This window comes from Amia ocellicauda, chromosome 15 (genome assembly GCF_036373705.1).
Source record: "Amia ocellicauda isolate fAmiCal2 chromosome 15, fAmiCal2.hap1, whole genome shotgun sequence".
Classification (NCBI taxonomy): domain Eukaryota; kingdom Metazoa; phylum Chordata; class Actinopteri; order Amiiformes; family Amiidae; genus Amia; species Amia ocellicauda.
Window position 1 is genome coordinate 30,945,883 of NC_089864.1, and position 25,412 is coordinate 30,971,294.

General features: G+C 37.1%; 1 protein-coding gene across 2 annotated transcripts in view; it reads left to right on the top strand.

Annotated features, from left to right (window-relative positions):
- Positions 1-298: 298 nt before the first annotated feature.
- The window catches only part of prr5a (proline rich 5a (renal)), a 43,895-nt gene continuing 18,781 nt past the window's right edge, over positions 299-25,412 (top strand). The window contains exons 1-8 of one of the 2 annotated variants that reach the window (XM_066724698.1): positions 299-754; positions 3,504-3,631; positions 8,260-8,385; positions 10,508-10,588; positions 19,780-19,828; positions 20,141-20,198; positions 24,000-24,091; positions 24,627-24,767. In XM_066724698.1, coding sequence (XP_066580795.1) covers positions 3,504-3,631; positions 8,260-8,385; positions 10,508-10,588; positions 19,780-19,828; positions 20,141-20,198; positions 24,000-24,091; positions 24,627-24,767 — 675 coding nt within the window. In that variant the 5' untranslated portion in view covers positions 299-754. The remainder of the gene's footprint in view (positions 755-3,503; positions 3,632-8,259; positions 8,386-10,507; positions 10,589-19,779; positions 19,829-20,140; positions 20,199-23,999; positions 24,092-24,626; positions 24,768-25,412) is intronic. The other variant, XM_066724699.1, reaches the window with a different exon arrangement.

The following is a 25,412-nucleotide window of genomic DNA, read 5'->3' on the forward strand; positions in this document are numbered from 1 at the left end:
GCAAGTGATGGAAGTTCAGGGTGTCAAGATGAATCACGAGAATGATACAACAGAAATCACAGCTCCACAAACATTGTAATTGAGAATTTCATTACCTCGTTTAAAAACCTTTGCCATGTCTTGTTTAAAATAATAATAATAATTGAAATCGGGTCCAGAAATTTGTTGATCGAGACAATGAAATCATTTTACTCTCTCTTGTTAATCATTAATTGTTACAATTTAGTGCGAATGATCGAAGTCCTGCGATAAATTATTTCGCTTCTTCTTTTTCAGACCAGGTTCCTGTTTCTTCATGAGTGAAACACTTGCAGATTTTCTCGAAAGGCGTTGCTGCAGCCTTGAAGTCTGCTCTTTTGGCAGATCTCCCATCTCGATCGGCGGCAATGCTGTACATTGTGCAGCTCCACAGTACCTACAGACAGAGTACAGCACAGACACACACACACACTCTCAACACCCATGCAGACGGAGACAGGGTCTGTCTGGCAAGTCGAGGAGAATACTAGGAGGAGAAACAAAACCGGAATAAAATAAAACACACAATAGCAGCACTACCTGGACATCATGCGACCGAAAAGCATTGATGACTGAGTTGAAATAACTCGGGAGACCGTGGGACATCAACTCATTGTGGCATATATATAAATAATTGTTTGATATGTCTCTTACATCCAGTTGGGGGATCTAATGAGGGTTATTGATATCCATCCCTGTGATTTTTTGCAGACGCTCTGATAAAGAAAACCAAACGGTGAGTAGCTTCTCATTTAAATTGTCTTCAGGAAATAGGTTGATAACTTATAAGTATTTATTGCAGAAACATATGTGTTCTTATGTACTTGTTGCTTCGCTTTATTTAAATTATTATTTCCAGACATAGCAGCTAACACGAAGTAGGCTACACACAGACCCATGTCTTATGTGCAGGCTTGTGTTGCATGAGAATAGGAAAACGTCTGCTGCTTTAAAGGGACAGATACCGATTTTATACTGTAGCAGGTCCCATAAGGCCCGTTTCTTTGTGATTTTTTCTTTTCTTTTTAAACGACAGGAAGGAAAACAAAATGCCCATCTTGTACAGTATGGACCAAGTGATATGTCACGTGCAGAGTGGACACGGAATTATGTGATAAAAACACATTATGGTAGAAACATTGATTTCGATCAATGCAATGTAAAGGAAACCTTAATCAATATACATTTCAAAGATTACAGAAACTGGAGACTGGGGATGGGGGGGGTCCATATTTATTTTGTGTCTGACTGGAAACTGGGTCTCTCGTCTTCACGACCCTGTTCTCCATTATACAGGGTAATAGAGATCGTTTACATTGCCTACGTTAGGACACCAAGCAAGCTTGTGTAATACAATAGCACTGCCATGTGAATAGGTTATAACATACACACACACACACACACACACACACACACACACACACACATATATATATATATATATATATATATGCACAAATGCAATACATACGATATTTTCAAATGTGTGTTCCCTTGAAATGAAAAACGTACGCATTACGTAGACTATTATTACTATATATATTACTATATGTGTGTGTGTGTATGTTATAACCTATTCACATGGCAGTGCTATTGTATTACACAAGCTTGCTTCATTACATGCTTTACCGGTAACATGGTTGAATTAGTGGTGTACCAGCACGTATAAAGTACGTCCTAGTTATGAGAGTTGTTCGAGTTTGTGCCGGATTTAAGTGACTTGCGGTTAAACGCAGGTGAACGTGTTTTCCTGACACCTGTGCACCCAGTTGAGGTATCTATTGTTATGCAGATGCACATTTGGGATTTTTTTCATAATAATATTGCATTAAACATAATGGTAAAACAACAACAACAACAACAACAAATACTACTACTACTACTACTACTACTACTACTACTACTACTACTACTACTACTACTAATAGTAGTAGCAGTAGAAATAGTAGTAGAAATTCCTACTGAAAAGTGGTATACACGTATATATGAAAGAATATGTTGGGGTAACAGGAATTTACAATATTTTGCAAAAGTCAACAAGAACAACAACACAATATTTTTGTGATTATTAGTTTACATACATCTTTGAACAAAATTAGGGTAATTGGAAAATGGACAGAGTAAAACATATTTCAATTATGATATGATTTGTATTGGAGTAAACCAAGAGCAAGATTTCCTTAGTATAGTTTACTAGTTTACATTATCTATCTATCTGTCTATGTATCTATCTGGTATTTTCTATCTTTGTAAGTCAAGTTCCTTACTCTACCACAAGACACTTTAACAAACAGACAGATTAACACTTCAAACCCTCTTTCACAATCAAAGACTGGAATTAAAATAACCATGCTCAATACTGATAAGATTCTCAACCCAGCCCAAGTCTCTATAATTTTTGCAGTTGAGAATTTAAATTATAATATGACATTGATACACTTTATTTGCAGAGATAGTGTTCAACAAAAAAAGTCCCTAACCCAGTGCCTCCAGCTTTCAGCTTTTATACAAATTTCTGCTCTGCTCTGCTGCCCCACTCCCCCCTCCCCATATAGACCTAGACTAGTCTCAGCTCAGTAGGTAATTCCTCGAGTGCAATAGGTGCCATGCTATTTTATACAGAGGAATTCTTAGCCACCCAGGAAACTCAAGGGCTTTTGTGAAATTGGATCAAACGTCTCAGTGCGCTCCAGTAATTTAATTCAAATATTTTATTGGGAAATGTGCTGAGTTGCCACATTAGACATATTAGTCCAACACCAGAAATAAGGAAACAGAGTTGCAAAGGAAGTCTCCTGGAATGCTGTCCTTAAATATTGTTCAGCTGAACTGGTTTGGTTTGTTTAATTGATGGAGTTTGATCCCAAGATAACCAGAAGATTTTTTTTCTTTCTAAAACTGAACTAAGTGGCATGAACAATCTGTTCAGAAAAATGAACTTTGTAAGTGTTGTTTTCTATCGTGGCACTTACAGAACAAAAGGGTACTTACATTTTACATTTGGTTTCATTAGCATAGTTGAATCATTGATACGATATAACATAACATATCAAAGATAGTGTTTTTCAGAGTCAATTTCTATTTTTGCTGTGGTACCTGAGGATTTATTTTTACGTTTTTATTCCATGTTTTCTCCTTTTTTTACCAGCAGCTAATATCTTTTTGAATGAATGTTGTGCTCATTAATTTCCTTTTCTGTGTAACAGTCTGGTCAAATAATTTGTTCACCCTTCTGTCCTTAAAGCTATAGTACAGGGGAAGTCTCCCTGTTTTAGCTTCAGGTGCAATCATTTTAAAATCCAACTAACCTAAGATTCCAAGCATTGGCTGCCTCAGGATATTCTCTGATAAGCCTTGAACATTGAAAGAAGCATGGCGTGTTTCATGCATAGCACCAGTAATCACGAAAAACGAATTGAGGCTGTTACACACTGATATATTCTGAACTATACCTGTTATGTTCTTGTTTTTTTTCCTTGTGCAAGATGCTGGATGGATATCATTGGAAACAAAAACCTCTATCCGTCCACAGAGCAGGTACTATCAGCATTGCAGTCATCCCTGCACTGCCCCTCAACTTTGACATGGAAGGAAATGACCATCCACTTAGGAGGTGAGAGACTAGTACAGTTATTCCATCCATCAAATGTTGGCCTGACATTTTGAGAGCCCATATTCCTGTTGCATGTTAACAGGGATGCTGCATTGCATCGGCAACATTTTTGGATACAATAAATCATGACAAATCAGATTTGATCGTATTGACTAAAATGAACAATTTTGCCCCAACTGTAATTATTGCTATTAATCAAGATTCTACAAATTCAGCTCTTTAGTGCCAGAGTGCTTCTTGTTTACAGTCTACTAAATTAATCAACTTAACTGTATCAAATAAATACCTAATGTGGGTGATCAATTTAAAAGACTCATAAAACCTACTGGAATTCATGAATACTGCTTTAAATGGCTAATTTGATCAGGCATCCCTTCTCTGAGCCTGATTCTGACACGGGGTGGGTCTTGGTTATTACGTGTCTGAGTGACCTTCACAGAATGTGGCATTGGTGGCCTGGAGTGGGGCATAACCCATTACAAATGGGGAGGTTATTCAGCCCATCTTGCTTTTTAAGATGCTAGTATCTAATGAATCCCAGAAACTCCTTCCGCTGTGTCTTGTCAGATACCAATGATATTCACAACATGGCTGGGTAGTCTGCTTCCAGCATCCCTGTCCCTATCCAATGGTGCAATTAATGTAATGTTGCCAAGTGAGCATTATTCTGCAGGTACAATTACTTTTCTAGTTCCCACTTTTTTCTTGCAGTGCCCATCACAGGTGGCATGCAGTTAGAGTCTGTGATTAGGTTATGTAGTAAAAATATGTTAACAGAGATTAGTCATTAGTTGTGTCATCATGGAAAGAAAAATGTTTCATTTGCATGTACATATTCTAGAGTGAAGTAGATAAAGGTCAGATATTTAATTTCCTGACAACCGTAAAATAAAAGCTAATATAAAGATGAAAAGAGGGGAACAATAATAAAAAACATTTTATTTTGGATAATATTGTCATGTTGTCATGTGCTTTTGTTTATGTTTTATATTTCTAAGTCTAAGTTCCTTGTTCCTGTCTTGTGACCCTCTTGTCCATGTGAAATGTTTCCATGTGTTCAGTTCTCATTGGTTTGTGTTCCTTAGTCTTGTTATGAGTTCTGTTTTCTCATTGGTTCATTTGGTTATCTTGTTATTAGTTCAGTCTTGTTATTGGTTCATGTTTTATTGTCTTGTTTTCTTGTTCCCCTAGCCTTTGTATTTATAGCCCTCTTGTTCTCCAGGCCTTTATTAGGTATCGGTTGTTTGTTAGTTGGTTAGTGTTTAAGTGTTTGTCCTGTCCTGTCCTGTCCTGTCCTGTCCTGATTATATTCTCCATTAAAATTGCACCTGGGTTCCCATTCGTCTTCGTCCTGTTCCTGCTTGCTCTGCCAGCCGCAGCGTTACAAATATAAGGAATAGAAACATAAGAAAATTTACAAGTGAGAGGAGGCCATTCGACCCATATTGCTCCTTTGGTGTCCATTAATGACTAAGTGATCCAAGCATACTATCCAGTCTGTTTTTAAAGGTTCTCAAATTTTTAGCTTCAACCACATCGTTGGGTAGTTTGTTCCATATTGTGAGAACTCTCTGTGTGAAGAAGTGTCTCCCGTTTTCTGTCTTGAATGCCTTGTAGCCTAATTTCCATTTGTGTCCCCGGGTCTGTTTGTCCCTGCTGATCTGGAAAAAGTCCTCTGGTTTGATGTGGTTGATGCCTTTCATGATTTTGAAGACTTAAATCAAGTCCCCACGTAGTATCCTCTGTGCTAGTGCTAAAGCACAGTCTCTAACTGTTTTAAGATAGAAATACAACAATACATTTTACTGCAATAGTTTTATTGTATTATATCTAGGGGGAACTGTATCTTGCTTTGTAATTTCAGGTTATTATTAGGGAATTTGATATTTTAGCTGAGTCTGCGGCTCTGCAAGTGGAACATCATATATTCAAGTAGCCAATGACATAAAGTATCTGCCACTGATGCTGCTTTACTGGTTACCTACTTATTTGAAGGAAATATGAATTTGCTTGACAGCTCCATCTACTGCTAAAATGCACCTATTGTCCTTGTGTTTTCTATACAGCATGTAGATAATGTCTGGATTCCTCTTTGCTCTGTGCATTCTGCTTTTCAGTAGGTGAGGCATTGTGGACTACCAGTACATAATGTGGTTCTTAAATATATGATATGGCTAGTATAGCCCATGATAGAAGTATCTTTAAAGGTAGAGGCAAGCTTTCAGTGAAGCCTTATGTTTTGAACCCTTAGATTTGCACTAAAACATGGCTCATAGCACTGAAAGAGCATAGAGTTTTGATGCCACTTTCTTCTAATCATGAATGGTAAACCGCTCTGATGTACAGGTTTGTAGTTTGCTATTAGCGGGTTGGTCAAAGTTTTGATTTAATCCACCCCCAAGTCAATGAATTTAGATAAATATATGAATTCTGATATTTCGTTTTAAAATTATTCCTAAAGATAGTCAATACAATTGAAACTTTTTTTTAAAAACAGCATCCGTTATATGGAAAAGAAGCTCATGTGAGGGAAAAGTAAAACACTTAATTAAAAAAAATATATGAAAACAATATTTTTAAATATTGTGTGTGTTTGTGTATATGAGTATGTGTGGCTCTGTGTGTGTGCATGTAAACTAAATGAGTCACACTAATCTAAATAAATGCTTTGTTGAGTAATACATTCTTTTATGTTATGAAAGTCGGCTTGTGTTTCTTGCCTGGTATGTTCCCCAAGCCATTAGTCCATTTAATATCCCTAAAAGACAATCTGCTTGTTTGTGTTTTGATAAAAATCTGCTTTCCACCTTTAAAATGTATCCTTGTTTGCTCTGAAGACCTTCTTTGTTTTCTGCTCAGTAATCACTTGATGTTGGCTAGCATTGAGGCATGTCTTAGATGGGTGCTAAAAGAAGTGTGTGGGTTTCACTGAGAATTTTTAGACTGCTTTGCTTTTAACCCTTCCACCTATGTGATAGAAGAGAAAGCACATTGAACTACAGTACCCCTCTGTGTTCTTGAATCTTCTGAATCTTGACTTCTGAATCTCTTTAGTTCTAGGTGTTTTCCCCAGTGAAAAGTGTGTCATGCAGGTCTTCTGAACCTTGTGAATCAAACAAGTCCTTTGATTGGCACATGGTATTTAATTTGTTTTTTCTTAGTTGGTTTTATTCACATGGGGCCTGCAGTTCAAGAGCTGGTGAAGTGTTTAAGGACAGGGACTGAAACTCATACAGTTGAAAGCCAAGGCTGGTGAAATAAATAAGCAGGTTTACAGAAAGGTGTAACTCAGAACCTTACACATATTTAATACTCCATAAATATCGCATTGTACATTTCTCTTAATTTTGAAAACAGCTAAAAGTAACACATCATCTAAAACAAAAAAGGCCTATCATTTTGTAATCATGTGTTTACAAAGCCCCTTGAACCACATAATATAGTTATTTTCCAGGAAAACCTCAACCTCCTTCCTTAAATTTTTTTTAGACCAGAATTAAAATAAACAGCAGTACTAAGTGTATATAAAACCCTTTATTCAAAACAAAAGTGTCTCTAGAGAAATTTTACCAAAAAAAGTTATTTTATTGTATTGTTAGGCTTGAGTTTGATTTGTTCAGCTTAAGCCATTTACACCTGCCTAATTTCCAAAAAATACATTCAAATCCTCAAACTCTGCCAATGTTTTAATCTTCCTACTTTGCATTTAATTATCATTTTCTCTGCATTTGCCAGCAGACAGCAGCACTTTAGTTTATACTTTTCATGTCAAGCAATCTTAAAAAATTTAAAAGAATGATTCAGACCTTACTGAATCTTATGTTTGGACTCGGACCTAAATTGTGCATCTATACTACTTTCTGAAATCCTGAGAGTTCTTTTTGTAAGACTTTTTGTTTAATCTTATTTAAATCAGAATATATCACCTAATTGATTACAAATTCACTCATAAGAGCTGCATTCTGTTTTCACTTTAAATTATAAAAACATCTGCTCATCACAAATTGCTGTCCTAAACAGCAGTTAGGTTTAAGAAGAATTTACAGGAAATTGTGGTTGTGACTTTTCTTTTTTTTTTCTTTTTCAATTACATACTTTTAAGCCTCTCTTTGATGCATCACTGTACCGATATCCCAATGACTGTCTCACTTCGGTGTCACCTCAGGTACATATCAAGGGGCAGTCTTGTTACCTGCATCTCCCATGGAATGCAGACTCTTTTTTGTGTGTGGCTAAAGCAATGGTTTTGTAAGTGCGTGTCTGCCTATGACTGTGTGTGTTTGTGTGTGTGTGTGTGTGTGTGTGTGTGTGTGTGTGTGCCTTGGGGTCTGAGACGCTACTTCATTCCAGGAAAGCTTTGCTGGGCTGATTTGGTGACACATTTTTTGTGCACAGCCTCTGGAGCTGAAGGAATGCAGCAACAGTAGGAAACCATTGCTTTCTTAAGAACTGGTGAAACATTAACCACCGGGAAATGATGCCACAGAGCACAATGTCTTTAGATTAGGAGAGAAGTGCTTTATTTTCTGAACCATAAGTTTGAACCATATTGACTTTAGCTTTTTATTTTTCCTGCTGTAGGCTGCAGACTAGTTTGTGAGAGTGCATTTTTTCTTTTTTACCATGAGGACTCTCCATAGGTTGAAGTTAATGAGTTCCCCGAGCCTTAGCGAACTGGGCAAGAGTGAGAAGGCAGCGCTAGATGAGAGGGGGACCCAGCAGAGACGGGCAGGGGCCAACGCTACATGGAACAGGTAAGTTCTGGATTTTTTTCTACCTTTTGCATTTCTCACTTGTTCTTTTAATCTTCCTATGTGCTCACATTAGCTACAGTTAGGAAAGGGTCATTGTTTTAGATTGCCATTACACTAGAAGTTTCCAGAAGACTGGACTGAACAGCTAAATATAAATTTGGACCCTGCAAGGTTATTTGATAAAATGATGAGATGGACCTCCAAATTCACACAGTGGAATCTTTCTCATAATGTACATCAAGAGAACATCAAAGAGTTTTCTTTTCATGTAGGTGTGCATGTGTGTGTGTGAAAGAGGCCCCTTAGTTGTAAATATGTCCCTTAAGGAAATTGCCACTTTCAAATAATTTAAACAATATGCTTTGGGTTATTGTAAATTGTCAAGGTTTGCTCATAAAATGAGGTTCTACTCTTGTTTGGAGGATATATAAAGATTTGACAGGATTAGAAAACAGAAATTATAACAACTGCAAAATAATTTAAAGGGGGATTAGGATGGAACTGGAAAAATTACGGATACTTTACTAATTCACTCCTACTAACACATGAGTACATATTAACCAGTCATTTTAGGGACTGTGCTAGTTCCCCTTTAACTCCAGCTAGATAGATCTTTAACATATCAATCGCTTAGTTGTGTTAATAGTTTGCTTTTTCCACAAATAAGTTAGCCCATGGGTCTTCAGAGAAAAGGTGTTTAGCCACAATCCATCAGTAATAAAGGGGTCACTTGTTTTAATTATCATAGACAAAACTAATAACTAATTACTAAATTAGTAAAACTAAATACTACTAAGTATTCACTTAAATGAACAAGCTTAATTGTAACACTTTATAATAATGGACACCAATTGTTAATGGATTATGCCTTATGCACTTCCACTGAGTGCTGATGCTCATCACATATATAAGCCCTAACCCCAAACCTAGCCTTTAACTCCTACCCTAACTTTGACTCTAACCGTTATCCATGTGTTTAACAGCAGAACTCAGATAAAGTGCATAAGGTATTCATGTGTTATTCCTATGGTATTCATACATCAGTTCATTAAGACTGTGTGCCCATTATTGTTAAGTGTATCAGCTAAACATCATGATTTAAAGAGACACACCAAGGATAATAATATAATACAGACCTTTAATAAACATTGTCACAAGGGAAGTGAGGCTTTTTAGAGAAAGACCTGTCTTTAAATCATATGTTCTTCATGAAATACTTACAGACAGTGCCACTGCATCTTGAAACTCTTGAAAAAAAAAAATATTCAGTATATTTTTCTGCAGTGTATTTTGTTGACACAACAGGTTAAAGTGAAAGATAGCTTTATTTAAATATGTTAATTTGGAAATATTCAGGTATCTCTTATGAGGAGATGATTCTCCTGATATCAATAATCATGCATTTTTTAATATCAACAATTCAATTTTTGATATCAGCAATTCTATTTTTGATTTCAAAAATTGAATTTTTGATATCACTAATTTGACTATTAAATGTTTAAATGGCTTGCCATACTGTCCTTTTCATTTATGTGACAGAAAGCTAAAGCAATCCTTAACAATTAAACATGTGCCACATTTAAGACTTGTGGCCTGACTTAGATCCCTCCAATATGCTGTCATCACAACTAAACACAACTTAATTATCTTGTCACAGTTTACTCCTGCTTTGTTTCAGGTCCCTTACTACAACACTGTTCTAGTATTTACCACTAATTAGGGGTATTTTACTCAGACAGGACTGGCAAATCACATTACATACGTAAAATGGTTGAATACATCAATCTAGTTATTTGCTATTTCTGAATGATAGGAGTAATCAGGGATATAGAGTTAAGCAGACAGTTAATGTTTTGAGTATTTTCAAGTACTCAGGGCAATACTAAGTGTATTCCTGCACACACTATTTGGTATGTGTTAGCTCTCCATTTGCATCACTTATGTTTCTGAAACTTCACATTAATATAAAACTAATTCAGTTAATTTGATGCTGCATTATACTTTATGTATTTCAGGAAGCCCTGCTATTTAAATCTTAAATAGACTGGTGTTAGGTTAATTATTGGGTGAGCGGCTAGGTTCTCTCTGGGTGAGTAAGAGTGGTCTCTGTCCTATTTTTCAGCATCCACAATGCAGTGATTGCAGTTTTCCAGAAGAAGGGGCTTGCAGACAATGAGCTTTATTCCTTGAACGAGGGGGTGAGGTGAGCAAGTGTTCATGTGCAGCATTGTTGTAATTGTGAGGTTACAATGCAGTGCTTCATGTAAAAAGGAACATTATATAGATGTAAAGGAAGTATTTAAAAGGGAAGTCAAAAAACACCAGCATGAACAAAATCATGCATATTTTTTTTACTTGTTTAAAGGGGGTGTTTCTAAGTGGAAATGGAAGATTTTGTGAATTTGATATATGAAAGTTACAACACAAATGTACAATAATACATTTCAGTATGCTACCACTTATAAAATTAGAACTTTCCCTTGATTTGCATGCATCATACAAGCCCATTTCAATACTTCATACAAGATATGCTTAGAACGAAAGTATATGGGAATGAAAACATTCAGGCAACACTAACCCAGTATATAGGGACTGTTTGTTTCTTTTAAATGCAAATATTTATCTGAAGAAAAAGCTTTTTTTGTGTGCAGTCTTTTTCTCAGAGCTGAAAAGCAAAAGCCTTGTGAATCTTGGAGAATCATTACACTATTTTACCCAGAGAGTTCCATTAGAGGCTGACGTAAGGTTACAGGCCCAATTAAGATAGAATATTTTTAGTGTATTAGTGATCTATCAAACTGAAGATTTGTATGACCATTTCTACTGTTTTAAGCTATTCCACTAATTGATCAAATTAGATTAATTGGATTTTGAAGATTTAATTTAACTTGTATATGTGTATAGAGGAAGGGAGGGAGAGAGAGAGAGAGAGAGAGAGAGAGAGAGAGAGCTACAGGATTGCCAGTGTTATTTGGGGTGCCTTGTCCATTTTCTTTAGTTTTATGAGTTATCCTCTAGTGAAGCAGAAGAATATGGATCACTGCCAGCTCTGAGTGATGGAGGAGCTGTCTGCCTTTCCTTATGGTTCACTAGAGGAGAACTTGTAGACTAAAATATATATGTGTGTGTGTGGAAAAGGAGATAAGATGTTATATGTATTTATGCTTTTCTTCCTTCACCTTTAAAACTAAACATATCAAGGCTTAGAAAACTGGTCTGCTGTTATTATCACAATCTCTACCCCCCCACCCATACACACACATACATACATATGATGTCATAGCTATTAAAATGGCCACGAGTTTCTGCTTGTAAAGATATGTCATGTATTTTCATGGTACAGTATCTTTCCCATATTTGTTTTCACATCAATTGCAATATAATACTCTTCCTCAATACAATTTGAAAATTAGATCAGAAAAGCAAACCAAGTAAAGTAAACTTTTCCTGAAAGAACATTTTTGTTTTCTCTGGTCTCATCATGTGTTCATCAGTTTACAAGATATGTATGGATTTTGTTGCAATATGTTACTGAGATAATACATTTAATATGTATAATAGTAACTTTAATTGGAAAACAATGTAGAAAACAGCAGAGTTTTGCTTACAATTGGCACTTATCATTATACAGTAGTAGAAGTGATATGGAGGCACTTTACTGATATTTAGTTGAATTATTTGGGCAACAATATTTACATTTTCCCATTTTATGGCATATTTGTCATAAAGTATGCTGTTTATCAGAGCATTTTGATCTTTACTTTCTCAAATTATTTTTTATATTTTTTATTAACTGTATCACATACTAAAATATGAAATATGACACTGTCAAACATTGCAATCAATGTATAATTACTGCGTAACAATACTGCGTAAATAATCATGTTATCATTTTGGTCATGAATATCAATACAATGGAATGGAACAGGCTGGAATGGAAAACAAAGGTTTCAGCTTGTTGTATTTTAGGTACTGTGACATTTGTAGAAAGATTACTCATTGTTTTTTTTGAAAAAGGAGAGGTATCTGTTCAGATAAATGTACATTTATAGAGTATACCCTCTGATAATTTACAAGGAAACGCACACACGCACTCAGTTGTGTTTAAAGATTAAAAAAAAAAAACATTTCAAGGCTTTTTGCTCCTGTGAGTAATTTTTTTAAGGTATCTCTACCTGCTAGTAAGTTATTTTTTTAGTTCCTTTTTAAATTTTTGTTCAAACTTCACTTTTACAATGACCTTAATAGAAGATAGAAAAGAACTTTACTGATCTTTTCTCTGATAATCAGAGTGTTCTGCCTTGGTGAGTTCGTCTTCAAACTCGTGGAGCCGTTTTTCAGACTGGAAAAAAACAACAACAACCACAGCACAGCAGAAGGGGAAGTGGGATAGCACCACCAGGCCTGTAAAACATCTGCACGACCTGCAGCAGATTAGGGGACAATGACAAAATCTACATTTTACAAACTAGTATTGTCACTGTCAATGGCTGAAAAGGTAATTCACAGGAACAATGCTCATTTAAATAGTGTTTAAATTCCATAGGTAGGATATTGTATCCTTTTTCCATCTTTCAATTTAATACTGAAGTTGACATGAAATGTTCAACATTAGTTACCAAACTTTAAATGTTTTTTAACTGAAACAAATAGGACAATTATACCAATATACATAAACTTTTGGTTTCCCAGAGGAGCATGTAGAGACCCCATTAACATACAGAAACACTAAAATCAATTCAAATTAGACATCTTATACATGTATTACGTATGTGTGATGCACACCACAGTTGCAAGCCATCAAGTATTTTTGGAGCGCAAGAGTGTCTCTTTAAATTAAACGCCCTGGTGATTCTTGAAATGCAATGGTTGTTCAAATGTCATGTGGCTACTCACCACAATAACAAGTGTTACCTTTGCAAAACCAACTGATAAATTCTATTTTTACCTGAAGTAATTCTTGCCATGTGAGCAATACTGTCTTATCTACTTTGCAATCCATGTTTTTTTGCAAATCTGCACAGTAAGGATCTAGCACCAATTACAGATAACAGTTGGTTGCAAACCCCACTCAAATTCAGATTTTGAAAATAATTTGTGCCCTGCATACAAATTCAGAATAAGGTCCTTTTGTTTTGCTTTTTTTAGTGTGTATCTTTTTAAATAATTATTTAAATGAATACATTAATTCCCATTTGTAATTATAGACTTGTAAATGCAGATAAATTAAGGCACATTCAGTGAATAACCATAATAAACTGTTAATATGCCCCACACTCCCTCTTGTAAAACCACATGAACATATGTAGTATTGTTGTCAATGGAAACTTTTACACTTAATGCAATCTTAGAAGTGTTTTAGTGACAGTACTTCAGTACGCAGAATTCTACAGCAAGTTGACAGTCCAGTAAGTTTCATTAATTATTGCTGGGTTAAGTGTGTTAAAAGGGATTAATTGCTATAATTAAATGAATGATTAATTGAATCATCTAATACAGAGCTCAGGTTGAATGGACACGAGGGGATGTGTTAAACTAACAAACAAAAAACAAACAAAACATTAACAACCTTTATTCCAGACAAAAGTGTTCTGTATTTTGTCATTTTCAATTTTCTGGTCCATATTATATTTATTTGAATCATTGCAAACCATTTTATTTTTTGGGACAAAATTACACTGCTGCTATTTGGTGCAGGGAATTTAAGGACTTAACAGCTCTTGCAATAGACTTACAGAAATAATGTTTTTGTATGATGTTTCTATTAATATATATATATATATATATATATATATATATATATATATATACAGTGAGGGAAAAAAGTATTTGATCCCCTGCTGATTTTGTACGTTTGCCCACTGACAAAGAAATGATCAGTCAATCAATTTTAATGGTAGGTGTATTTTAACAGTGAGAGACAGAATAACAACACAAAAATCCAGAAAAACGCATTTCAAAAAAGTTATGAATTGATTTGCATGTTAATGAGGGAAATAAGTATTTGACCCTTTCGACTTAGTACTTGGTGGCAAAACCCTTGTTGGCAATCACAGAAGTCAGACGTTCCTTGTAGTTGGCCACCAGGTTTGCTCACATCTCAGGTGGGATTTTGTCCCACTCCTGTTTGCAGATCCTCTCCAAGTCATTAAGGTTTCGAGGCTGACGTTTGGCAACTCGAACCTTCAGCTCCCTCCACAGATTTTCTATGGGATTAAGGCCTGGAGACCATTCCAGGACCTTAATGTGCTTCTTCTTGAGCCACTCCTTTGTTGCCTTGGCTGTGTGTTTTGGGTCATTGTCATGCTGGAATACCCATCCACGACCTATTTTCAATGCCCTGGCTGAGGGAAGGAGGTTCTCACCCAAGATGTGATGGTACATGGCCCCGTCCATTGTCCCTTTGATGCGGTGCAGTTGTCCTGTCCCCTTAGCAGAAAAACACCCCCAAAGCATAATGTTTCCACCTCCATGTTTGACGGTGGGGATGGTGTTCTTGGGGTCATTCCTCCTCCTCCAAACACGGCGAGTTGAGTTGATGCCAAAGAGCTCGATTTTGGTCTCATCTGACCACAACACTTTCACCCAGTTCTCCTCTGAATCATTCAGATGTTCACTGGCAAACTTCAGACGGGCCTGTACATGTGCTTTCTTGAGCAGGGGGACCTTGCGGGTGCTGCAGGATTTCAGTCCTTCATGGCGTAGTGTGTTACCAATTGTTTTCTTGGTGACTATGGTCCCAGCTGCCTTGAGATCATTAACAAGATCCTCCTGTGTAGTTCTGGGCTGATTCCTCACCATTCTCATGATCATTGAAACTCCACGAGGTGAGATCTTGCATGGAGCCCCAGACCGAGGGAGACTGACAGTTATTTTGTGTTTCTTCCATTTGCGAATAATCGCACCAACCCCATTCCAGCCTTGTGTAGGTCTACAATCTAAGAGAGTGCTCCTAATCTCAGCTCGTTACCTGTATAAAAGACACCTGGGAGCCAGAAATCTTGCTGATTGATAGGGGATCAAATACTTATTTCCCTCATTAACATGCAAATCAATGTATAACTTTTTTGAAATGCGTTTTTCTGGATTTTTTTGTTGTTATTCTGTCTCTCACTGTTAAAATACACCTACCATTAAAATTATAGACTGATCATTTCTTTGTCAGTGGGCAAACGTACAAAATCAGCAGGGGATCAAATACTTCTTTCCCTCACTGTATATATATATATATATATATATATATATATATATATATATATATATATAATTATTATTATTATAAGTAGTAGTAGTGCCAATATTGTCAAAGTAGTATTTGCAGTGATTAAGTTTTTGAACTTGTATGGCCTGAGATCTTTAAGAAAGGTAGCTCATATCTAACATATGCAGTCATATCCAGCAGCACATACATTTTCTAAATATGCTGACATACTTATAAAAAATCTTTTTTCACAGTTTTCACAGTGCTTTGATTTCCTCAGGAACTACCTGTACAAACAAACTCTGTAATGCATGCAGATTGACATGTTTTCTGTCTTTCGTTGTGAGCAGAAAATCATAGTGGCAGCTTTTGTTTGAAGACCCAGAGAGTATTTAAAGTTCATATCATTGAGATTGAGGCAGGCAGGCTGGAGAAAACTAATAAATAAACTCATAAGCACATAAAGAAGAAGCGTCTGTCAGTGTGAGATTAAGGCAAAACAATGCGTTGTATTGTTTTATAATCTTGCTGTAAAACCATGCTTGTAGGCGATAAACATAATACGCTGGCCAGTGTAAGGTGTTATTATAGAGGGCTTACTGTAGCTTTTTTAAAGTTGAACAAACAGCACTCTTTTGACAGCTGTTTGCCATACTAACAGATATCTGTAACATCAACGCTCCTGCTGCAGGGCAGCCAAGTTCTACCTCAGATTATGATTATTATTATTATTGTTATTTAACTTTTATCCAAGGTGACATACATGATTTAACAAACACTAACATACAGTTTTTTTACATATGCACAATATTTGAATACTAAAAGGATAACAACATCACTATGAAAAGCAATCTACACATCAAAGTGATCCATACAGAGATTCGTGAGAATATTAGAATGATCTATGATTGTAATGTAAAGAGATGTGATTTAGGATTATACTGAAGATAAGAGAAACATAAGATTAAGGTTTTGGAATGGCCTTCACAGTCCACCGACTTGAATATTTTTGAAAATCTGTAGATAGATCTCAAACATGCAGTGAATGCAAGAATAGAATAAGAATATTTCTGGACTACAAGTGTTCTGCAAGGAAGTGTGGGAAAAAAATCCTAAAGCAAGAATAAATAGACTTAGCTGTCCACAAGAAACATTTGGAAGCTGCAATTTCTGTCCAAGTGATAGTTACTAAGTACTGACTGATAGGGTGTCCAAACTATAGCACATGCCACATTGACTGTTTTATTTTTTCAATTTGTTAAATTCAGCATGAAATGAAATAGTGGCATAGTTTGCAGAAATATGTCAAGTTTAAATTTGTTCACTGCAGAGGTTGTGTTAACTTCTTTTCACTTCAACAAAATCAGCAAAACCTGTAATTTGGTCAGGGGTGCCCAAACTTTTGCATGCAACTGTATGTGTGTATATATGTGTGTGTGAGTGTGTGTGTGTGTGTTCTTGTGTATTTATATGTGTGTATGTACATGCAGACACACATATATTGGTCTCTAATGGAATACTGGGTGAAAATGCATTTATTGAATAAGTACCTGCCCAGATAATACATTTAATATGGCAACATTTTGTGAGGTTGTATATCGGTTGTACTTTGGTTCTGATTAACATGAGGTGAGAAAAATGTTAAACAGAAACGTATTACCCTGACTACTGTGAACATTCACTATTTAAATACTGTTTAAAATAGTTTATTTACTATACTCACTCATATTGTTAAGCGCCAAGCAAATTGAAAATGCTCATATCTCTATTCAGTATTATTGAAAACCAAAGTGAACTGCACTAGATGGAACTTATCTCTGTGATCCCAATTTTTTCCTAGTTATGTTCATCAAGGCTGGAAAATTAGCTGTCTCAATCTTATCCTTCTCTCTCTCTCTCTTTAATCAGGCCAATGGAGCTAAACAGACATCCCAGCTTTTCTCAAATTATAAATTATTCATACTTTTTATATAATTTATACTCCATTCTTTCTATCAGGGAAGAGGGTGGGGGAGTAGAGTGGTGGTGATGACAATAGATTTTGTTTTGTGGTAGAGACTAAGGAAGTCAACTTTGAAAAGGCTTATATTAGGCTTTCATAATTGCAACTCAGAAGAATGAGAGGAATTTAGTTCCTTAAAATATACAATCAATTCCCGTTTTTATGTTGTAATTAAAAACTTCACTGGGTCCATAGATAAGTCATTTCTTATAATCTGACATATTTCTTATAATCTGATCAATGTAATTAATATAATATAGTAAATATTATATAGTATATAGTATATAAGTTTGTCAAATTTAGATGGCAACATATGAAAAATATAATAATGCTGCTTATATATGTCTTAAAAACAAACAATACAATTGAAATTGAATGTAATAGTTTGACAGAAATATATATACACCGATCAGCCATAACATTATGACCACCTGCCTAATATTGTGTAGGTCCCCCTTTTGCTGCCAAAACAGCCCTGACCTGTCGAGGCATGGACTCCACTAGACCTCTGAAGGTGTACTGTAGTATCTGGCACCAAGACGTTAGCAGCAGATCCTTTAAGTCCTGTAAGTTGCGAGGTGGGGCCTCCATGGATCAGACTTGTTTGTCCAGCACATCCCACAGATATGCCAAATATGGGTTAAAACATTCTACTTCTGTACTGAAGTAAAACCTCAGTGAGGGTGAAGATACACAACAAATTAATGACTTTGTTGTATGCAGCATCATGTGGTCAGCTCTCAATTGGACTCGAACTGACTGGCAATTTGCTCTACCAAGTGTGGTGGGAGTAACTCCACTGTTACAAGCAAATATTACACAACTTAAGCCACCTTTGAACAAGAACTTGTGACCGTAATGAGAAACGGACCGGGTTGTTAGAAATGGCGGAGGTTGAATATAATATAGTCGCAGCAATTCTGAGTGTTATTGATCAACCAACAGGTTGGCGTATGTAATGCTAATTATTGCCACACATAATTGTCTTATGTACAAACGTGGTCAGGTTGTTTGGAAACAATTCAGGTTCGTTTTCGTGGTTCACTGTTTTCTCAGGACTCGGATCACTTGTGTTCATATTGCAGTAATCAAATGAGCTTGGTTCATTTTGTATTAATAAAACATATATACATTTTACATTATTAGTGCATAAGAAATGGCAGCATAATGCGTACAATAACAAATACATATGATGGCAATAAAGTAACTACATTCAGTAGTCCAAACACATTTGACAGTGCGTTCACATTGTGCAGAATGTGCGCAGATCTGACCAGCAAAGCAATTCATTTTCAAAATCTGTAACGTTTGCCTGTATCATGAACGCATCCAATAATTTTCATTATATTCCATTTAGAAAAAAATGAGAAATACCTTTTGTAACACCCTTGATGAATATAACCCAATATCCAATTGTTGTCAGATTACTGATGTTACCAGGGCCGGCCCTGGACGTGCTGCCCTAGGCAAAAAAAAAACAAAAAAACGTTAAGAAATGAAAAATAAAATAAGTTGTTTTGAGCAATCAATAAATTGCAGATCTGTAAACCCAGCCTTTTGGGAGATATAGATATGCACACAATGTAATGTCATACTTTATTCTCATTTATTTTAGTTGATGTAACTTTGCTGCAGAGTGTCAAGACCCCACAAAATGCCTCTCGTTACGCGACCATGAACCGAGAGCTGAATCTCATACTGGGTTCACTGGTTCAAATGCTCTGTGATCGCTGATCCAGTTACCACACCACGAAAACACACAACCATACAACCTGATGAACCGGGCATAGTTGGAAATCGCACCTAGATTGACATAATGTTTGCCTTTCCCTCCTGACTAGTTTTTGCTAGTGAGTCCGAACCGAACTGGCGCCATGGATAGAACCAATGAAGGAAACTGGCAAAATGGGAAAATTATCGAACTTGTACAAACACGTGCAGCATATGGGTCCGTTGTCTCCTCTCTCGAATCCACATGCTTCTGTAGCATCTCGTTCCCATGGCCAGCGCTCTTGCCGGCAAGTTTTCTGGGTGAATGGATCCTTTGCCGGCAATTTTCCGGCATACAAAGCCAGTGTGATTGGGGTGAACAGGAAAAAAGCAGGCAAACATTGCCGCATTTCAGTGTGAATGGTGCTTATGATAGCTTTTATATATCTTTTAATGTGAATGTACTTGCATTGTTTTGCAGGCGACTCTTGAAGACGGAACTGGGATCATTTTTTACAGAATACCTCCAAGTAAGACCAAATTGTCATTAACGACATTATGGCAATCAAACTTTTTGAATAGAGCAGAAACTGTAAGCTTAAATAAAATACAATAAAAAACACAGAAACAAACTGATAGCATCTACAGTAATGATAAAGTCAACATACAAACATTTCAGTGCCAGCATTAAATTGAAGATGCAGTATAGAGATACACTTGTGTTGAGCAACCGAACTTGCAAATGTTTGTAAAGCACCCAGCTGCAGTACAATTCAGAATAAATTACGTCTTTCTTCCTGCAAAAATAAGTTCCCTTTTGTCTCTTTTAACATTCTTTTCAGAACCAGTTGCTGACAAAAGGCATGGTTATACTAAGGGACAAAATAAGATTCTATGAAGGTAGGTGCAAAGGTGTGTACACACAAAACAAGAAAACAGCAACTGAAAGTATGTGATGCTCAATATCTCAGGTGCCGGAACACTATATTATTATTATTATTATTTATTTTTTTATTTCTTGGCAGTCGCCCTTATCCAGGGCGACTTACAAAATAAGTGCAAACAAAGTGCAAAAAATACAGAAGTACAAGGCATCAATCATTGCAAATTCAACTTAGATCAAACATAGCAATTCAAGATAATACATTTTACAAATTCCAATTTACAATTTACACAAGTACAGTAAGAGACTTCCTACATCCTGGACAGTGAAAGCTAAGTGCTGTTAAGATGTAGGGTTACAGACGAGGGCTACAGGAAAGGGAGCAAGGAGGAAAACAATCAAGAATGCGAGGAGCATAATAAAGCTGAAGTGCTGTCTAGCAGGGATAGAGGATTAATATTACAAGTGCTGTAAGAGTTAGCCTTCTGGCACTGGAGGAACGCAGTGGTCTGGAGGGGATGTATGGAGAGACGAGTGACTGAAGGTAGCTTGGTGCAGTGTGGTCAAGACAGCGGTAGGTGAGGGTCAAAGTCTTGAACTGAATGCGTGCCGCTATTGGGAGCCAGTGGAGGGAGCGGAGCAGTGGAGTAGCGTGTGCGATAAAAAGTATGTCGATAAAACTAAGCAAAAGCTAGTAATCCTCACCTTGTTTCATTGGTGAAAGAGAGCAACATATCATGTTGTGAAAAATAAAGAAAGGGCAAAGGGTTTGTTTCACCCTGATATGAATATTTGGTATTGGAACTGTTGTTGTTTTAAAACGATAGGTTGAGAATGCAAACCCGGTTATCTGAAAAAGGAAGCACTGCCCAAGGGAGAGGAGTTTCAGCGCACTTCCGTTGGAACCCAATCGAAACATCTCTCTATTGAAGCTGCCATTGGCCCCTGTGCCTGTCACTCAAAACAGGTCCCTTCCTACATCCTGTTTTTAAAAGAGGTGATGTCTGCACAGGAACTTCCTCTTTTGCTTGAACTCCCGAGCGACCTTGCAACCCTTGGGCAGTGCTTCCTTTTTCAGATAACCAAGGTTGCATTTGCAACCTATCATTATCTTTCAAGGCGGAAGCACTGCCCAAGGGGGAGGGTTTACTATATAACAAAAGCACTGATTAGGGAGCCTGCCCCAAGGCGTACCGTTATGGAGCCTCGGCAACAACTACAGACAGAAGCCTCAGGGGACCCTTGGGGCCACACCTGGGCTGCCCAGGAGTGAGCACCTCAGTCACACTCTTACTGGGAACTGTCTACAACCAGCATATACAAAGCGGGGCTACAGAGGTCAACTCTTACGTCCTCCGCTTACACAGTAGCAAAGGCCCTACTAGCTCTACTATCACAGTTAGGAACTAGTCCACAGATCTACTTGTATCATAGACAGCGCAGGGCAAGCAGAGCAACTCTTGCACCACCTGCACTACATTGTGGCAGTGGACCTCTGATCCCACAGGAGCGGGGCCACAGACCCACTGTAATTCAACTTAATATACAACTGGCTAGTCAGACACTGGAGTAGCCACAGCTGAGCACAACAGTACATACAACTTGGGCAGCAGGAAACATTCATGCCACCTATGCGCAGCACAGGAACAATCTCACTCAACTGAACAGTACAGAGCAGCCAGCTCCACTGTGCTATATATATATATATATATATATATATATCACGGGGGGCAGGAAGGAGATCATGCCCCCTATGCGCAACATGCCACTTGCTCCATTAGCACAGCTAGTAGCGAGGCCAAACCAGCTCTATAATGTCATAACAAATTAAATATATACATCTCGTGTAACACAGGAGCAGTTTGAGACCTGCAGATTAGCACAGCTAATGCAGGGCAATGTCAGTTCTTCCGTGTTGGGATAAACAAACTCTGTATACAGCGTGGCACGAGCACCTTGAGTGCCCTTCTGAGGACAGCAGCAGCAGTCCACTGCTCTAGAGACCAGTAGCCAGAGCCTGCAGGCTACTGGGGGTAGACTGAAGCCAACAACAGGTTGCCAATGGAAGGGACTGGGCCCATCACATCCAACCTGTAGAACTGGACAAATGCAAATCCCATAGACTGGGAAAGCCCAGTTTGGACTACAGGAGCAGAAACAGAAATGCTTGCAATGGTAAATAACTGCTTTCTAACTCAATTTGTCAGGGAACCAACCAGAGAGAGCGCATGCATTGACTTGATCTTTTCAAATGACCAAGATAGAGTCAGAGGGACACTAGACAGAGAACCAATGGCAAACTGTGATCACAATATGGTTAGCTTTGAGGCATTCTTTCAAAAAATAAGGACCAAGTCTAAAATAATGGTCTACAATTTTAGAAAAGCAAACCTTGAATGTATGAGGCAGCACTTAGAAGAGTTAGACTGGAGCGCACTGGATACAGATTCAGTTGAGAATGGATGGTTATATTTTAAGAATATACTACTTGAGTTCCACAGGGATCAGTACTAGGGTCTTTGCTTTTTCTAATCTATATTGATGATCTGGACTTTGGGATAGTTAGCAAACTTGTCAAATTTGCAGATGATACTAAAATAGGTGGCTCAGCAGATACAATCTCGGCAGCACAGGTTATTCAAAGGGACTTAGATAATATTCAGCTGTGGGCCGACACCTGGCAGATGAAATTCAATGTGGAAAAGTGCAAGGTATTACATGTAAGTAACAAAAATGTCCACTATAATTGCAATATGGGAGGAATAGAACTAGATGGAGTAACGCATGAGAAAGACCTAGGAGTCTACGTGGACTCCTCACTTTTGCCATCCAAACAATGTGGGGAAGCAATAAAAAAGGCAAACAGAATGTTAGGGTATATTGTCAAAAGTGTAGAATTTAGAACAAGGGAAGTAATGTTAAGACTGTACAATGCACTAGTTAGGCCTCTGGAATACTGTGTACAGTTCTGGGCATCACACTTCAAGAAAGATATCGCTGCTCTAGAGGCAGTTCAGAGGAGAGCAACCAGACTTATTGCAGGTTTGAAGGGAATGTCCTACTCGGAGAGACTGAGGGAACTGAACCTTTTCACACTGGAACAGAGGAGACTACGTGGGGACTTGATTCAAGTCTTCAAAATCATGAAAGGTATCGACCACATCAAACCAGAGGAGCTTTTCCAGATCAGCAGGGACACACGCACCCGGCGACACAAATTGAAATTGGGCTTCAAGGCATTCAAGACGGAAAACAGGAGACACTTCTTCACACAGAGAGTTGTCACAATTTGTAACAAACTCCCCAGCGATGTGGTTGAAGCTGAAAATTTGGGAACATTTAAAAATAGACTGGATAGGTTTGGATCACTTAGTTATTAATGGACACCAAACAAGCACAATGGGTCAAATGGCCTCCTCTCCTTAGTAAACTTTCTTATGTTCTTCTTATGTTCTTATGTTATCTGGTAGTTTTTTCACATAGTGTCATCCCTGACTCACATTGAGTTCACTGAGGACGTCAGTATGTCCTCTACATAAGGAGGTGTAATATTATTATTAGTAATCATTCTGAATAAACTCAGTAATGATTCTGCAAATCTGCTTTTTTAGTCAGAACTATTAAGCAAAAGCTCGTATAGCAGATATTTTTATTATGATACAAATTATAGGTTTCAGCAAGACCTATAATTAATAAATGTGGATGGAGATATTGAAGAGGTTCTGACACCCATGTAATACATGACCAAGAAGCCATTATGATATTATTGTTTTTATTGATGTTTTATGTAGTTATTTGCCTGGTTAAACTTTCCATAGGCCAGAAATTACTGGACTCTTTGGCTGAGACCTGGGACTTCTTCTTCTGTGATGTCCTCTCAATGCTGCAGGCTATTTTCTATCCTGTGCAGGTAATTCCTGGTTTGCATTTTCAATTGTCTGATTGGAAAAGCTCATTTGTTCTGTTTTGATCACAAAATAAATTTGGATTTTGGGAAAAATGAATTAATTTTATTTTTATAATGGTTTTGAAATCTCAAAATTCTGACATAAATGATCTTGTGGTCCCAAGAAAATGTTTAGAAATCCTGAGAAAATAAATCATATTGTGATCTCTGGGTAACAAATGTGTATTTATATTCACTGTGTAGCCTACATATAGTGTATAAAAGAGTATACTGTGTACACTGTATAAATTAGTCATTTATTTTGATAATACAAATACAAATATTACATACATATATTACATACAGAAATACATATTTTCATTTCAAATGCTATAACATGTAAAACAATATGGGTAAAATAATAAGTAGTAAATGTAATTCATTTTTTGGCCTCTATGCTGCTGAGGAATTTGTTTAACAACAGTCCAACATTGGTATTTCACTATCTGTTATGACTTATTTTTGTAAATGAACTGAACCGATTTGTTGTGTTACACAGGGCAAGGAGCCGTCAGTTCGACAGTTAGCTCTGCTGCACTTCAGAAACATCATCACCCTCAATATCAAGCTGGAAGATGCCATCTCTCGGCCGCGAGCCAGAGTACCACCCTCCATCATTCAGATGCTGCTAATACTGCAGGTACACCAGCTGTGGACTCCCTGCTGTCGATATTTAACTAGTGCAAAATCAATACCTTACCCTACTTAGTTAAAAAGTAAGGTGATTGTCTGTATTGGTTTAAATCTGAAGATTAAACAATTAATAATATATTGGCACCTTTTGGTTTTACACTTTTAGAGTCAGGTTATGTTTAAGTATGGTTGTATTTTTAATTGGCTGAGGGCAAATACAAAGTGTTGTAATTTCCACATGATTCTGAAGTCTGGTATTGAAAGAGTCTTAGTCCAAGACGTTTCTGTCAATTGACATGTCTGATTTCTTCAAATCCTGTTAGCAAAGCGGAAAGAAACAGTGCTGGCCAGTATGGTACTCTGCCTGCAACATGGCATGAGAATTGCCTCAGCATGATTCCTGCTGTCAGTTTTGAATGAGGAAATAAGGACAGAGCAGAGCAATGGATTAAGAAGTTCAAAGCAAAGCAAACCCTGCTGTTTGAAGTACTACTGGACCAAAACACAAAGATTAGATCCTTTTTCTCACAGCTTTGTGGTTTGGGTTCCTGCTGAAACACGGCAGTGAACTCAAACCACAAATGAAGAAAAGATTGCTGCTGAAGTCCAGAGGATGAATCACTCAGCTAGTAAATTCTGGCGGACGTTTGTG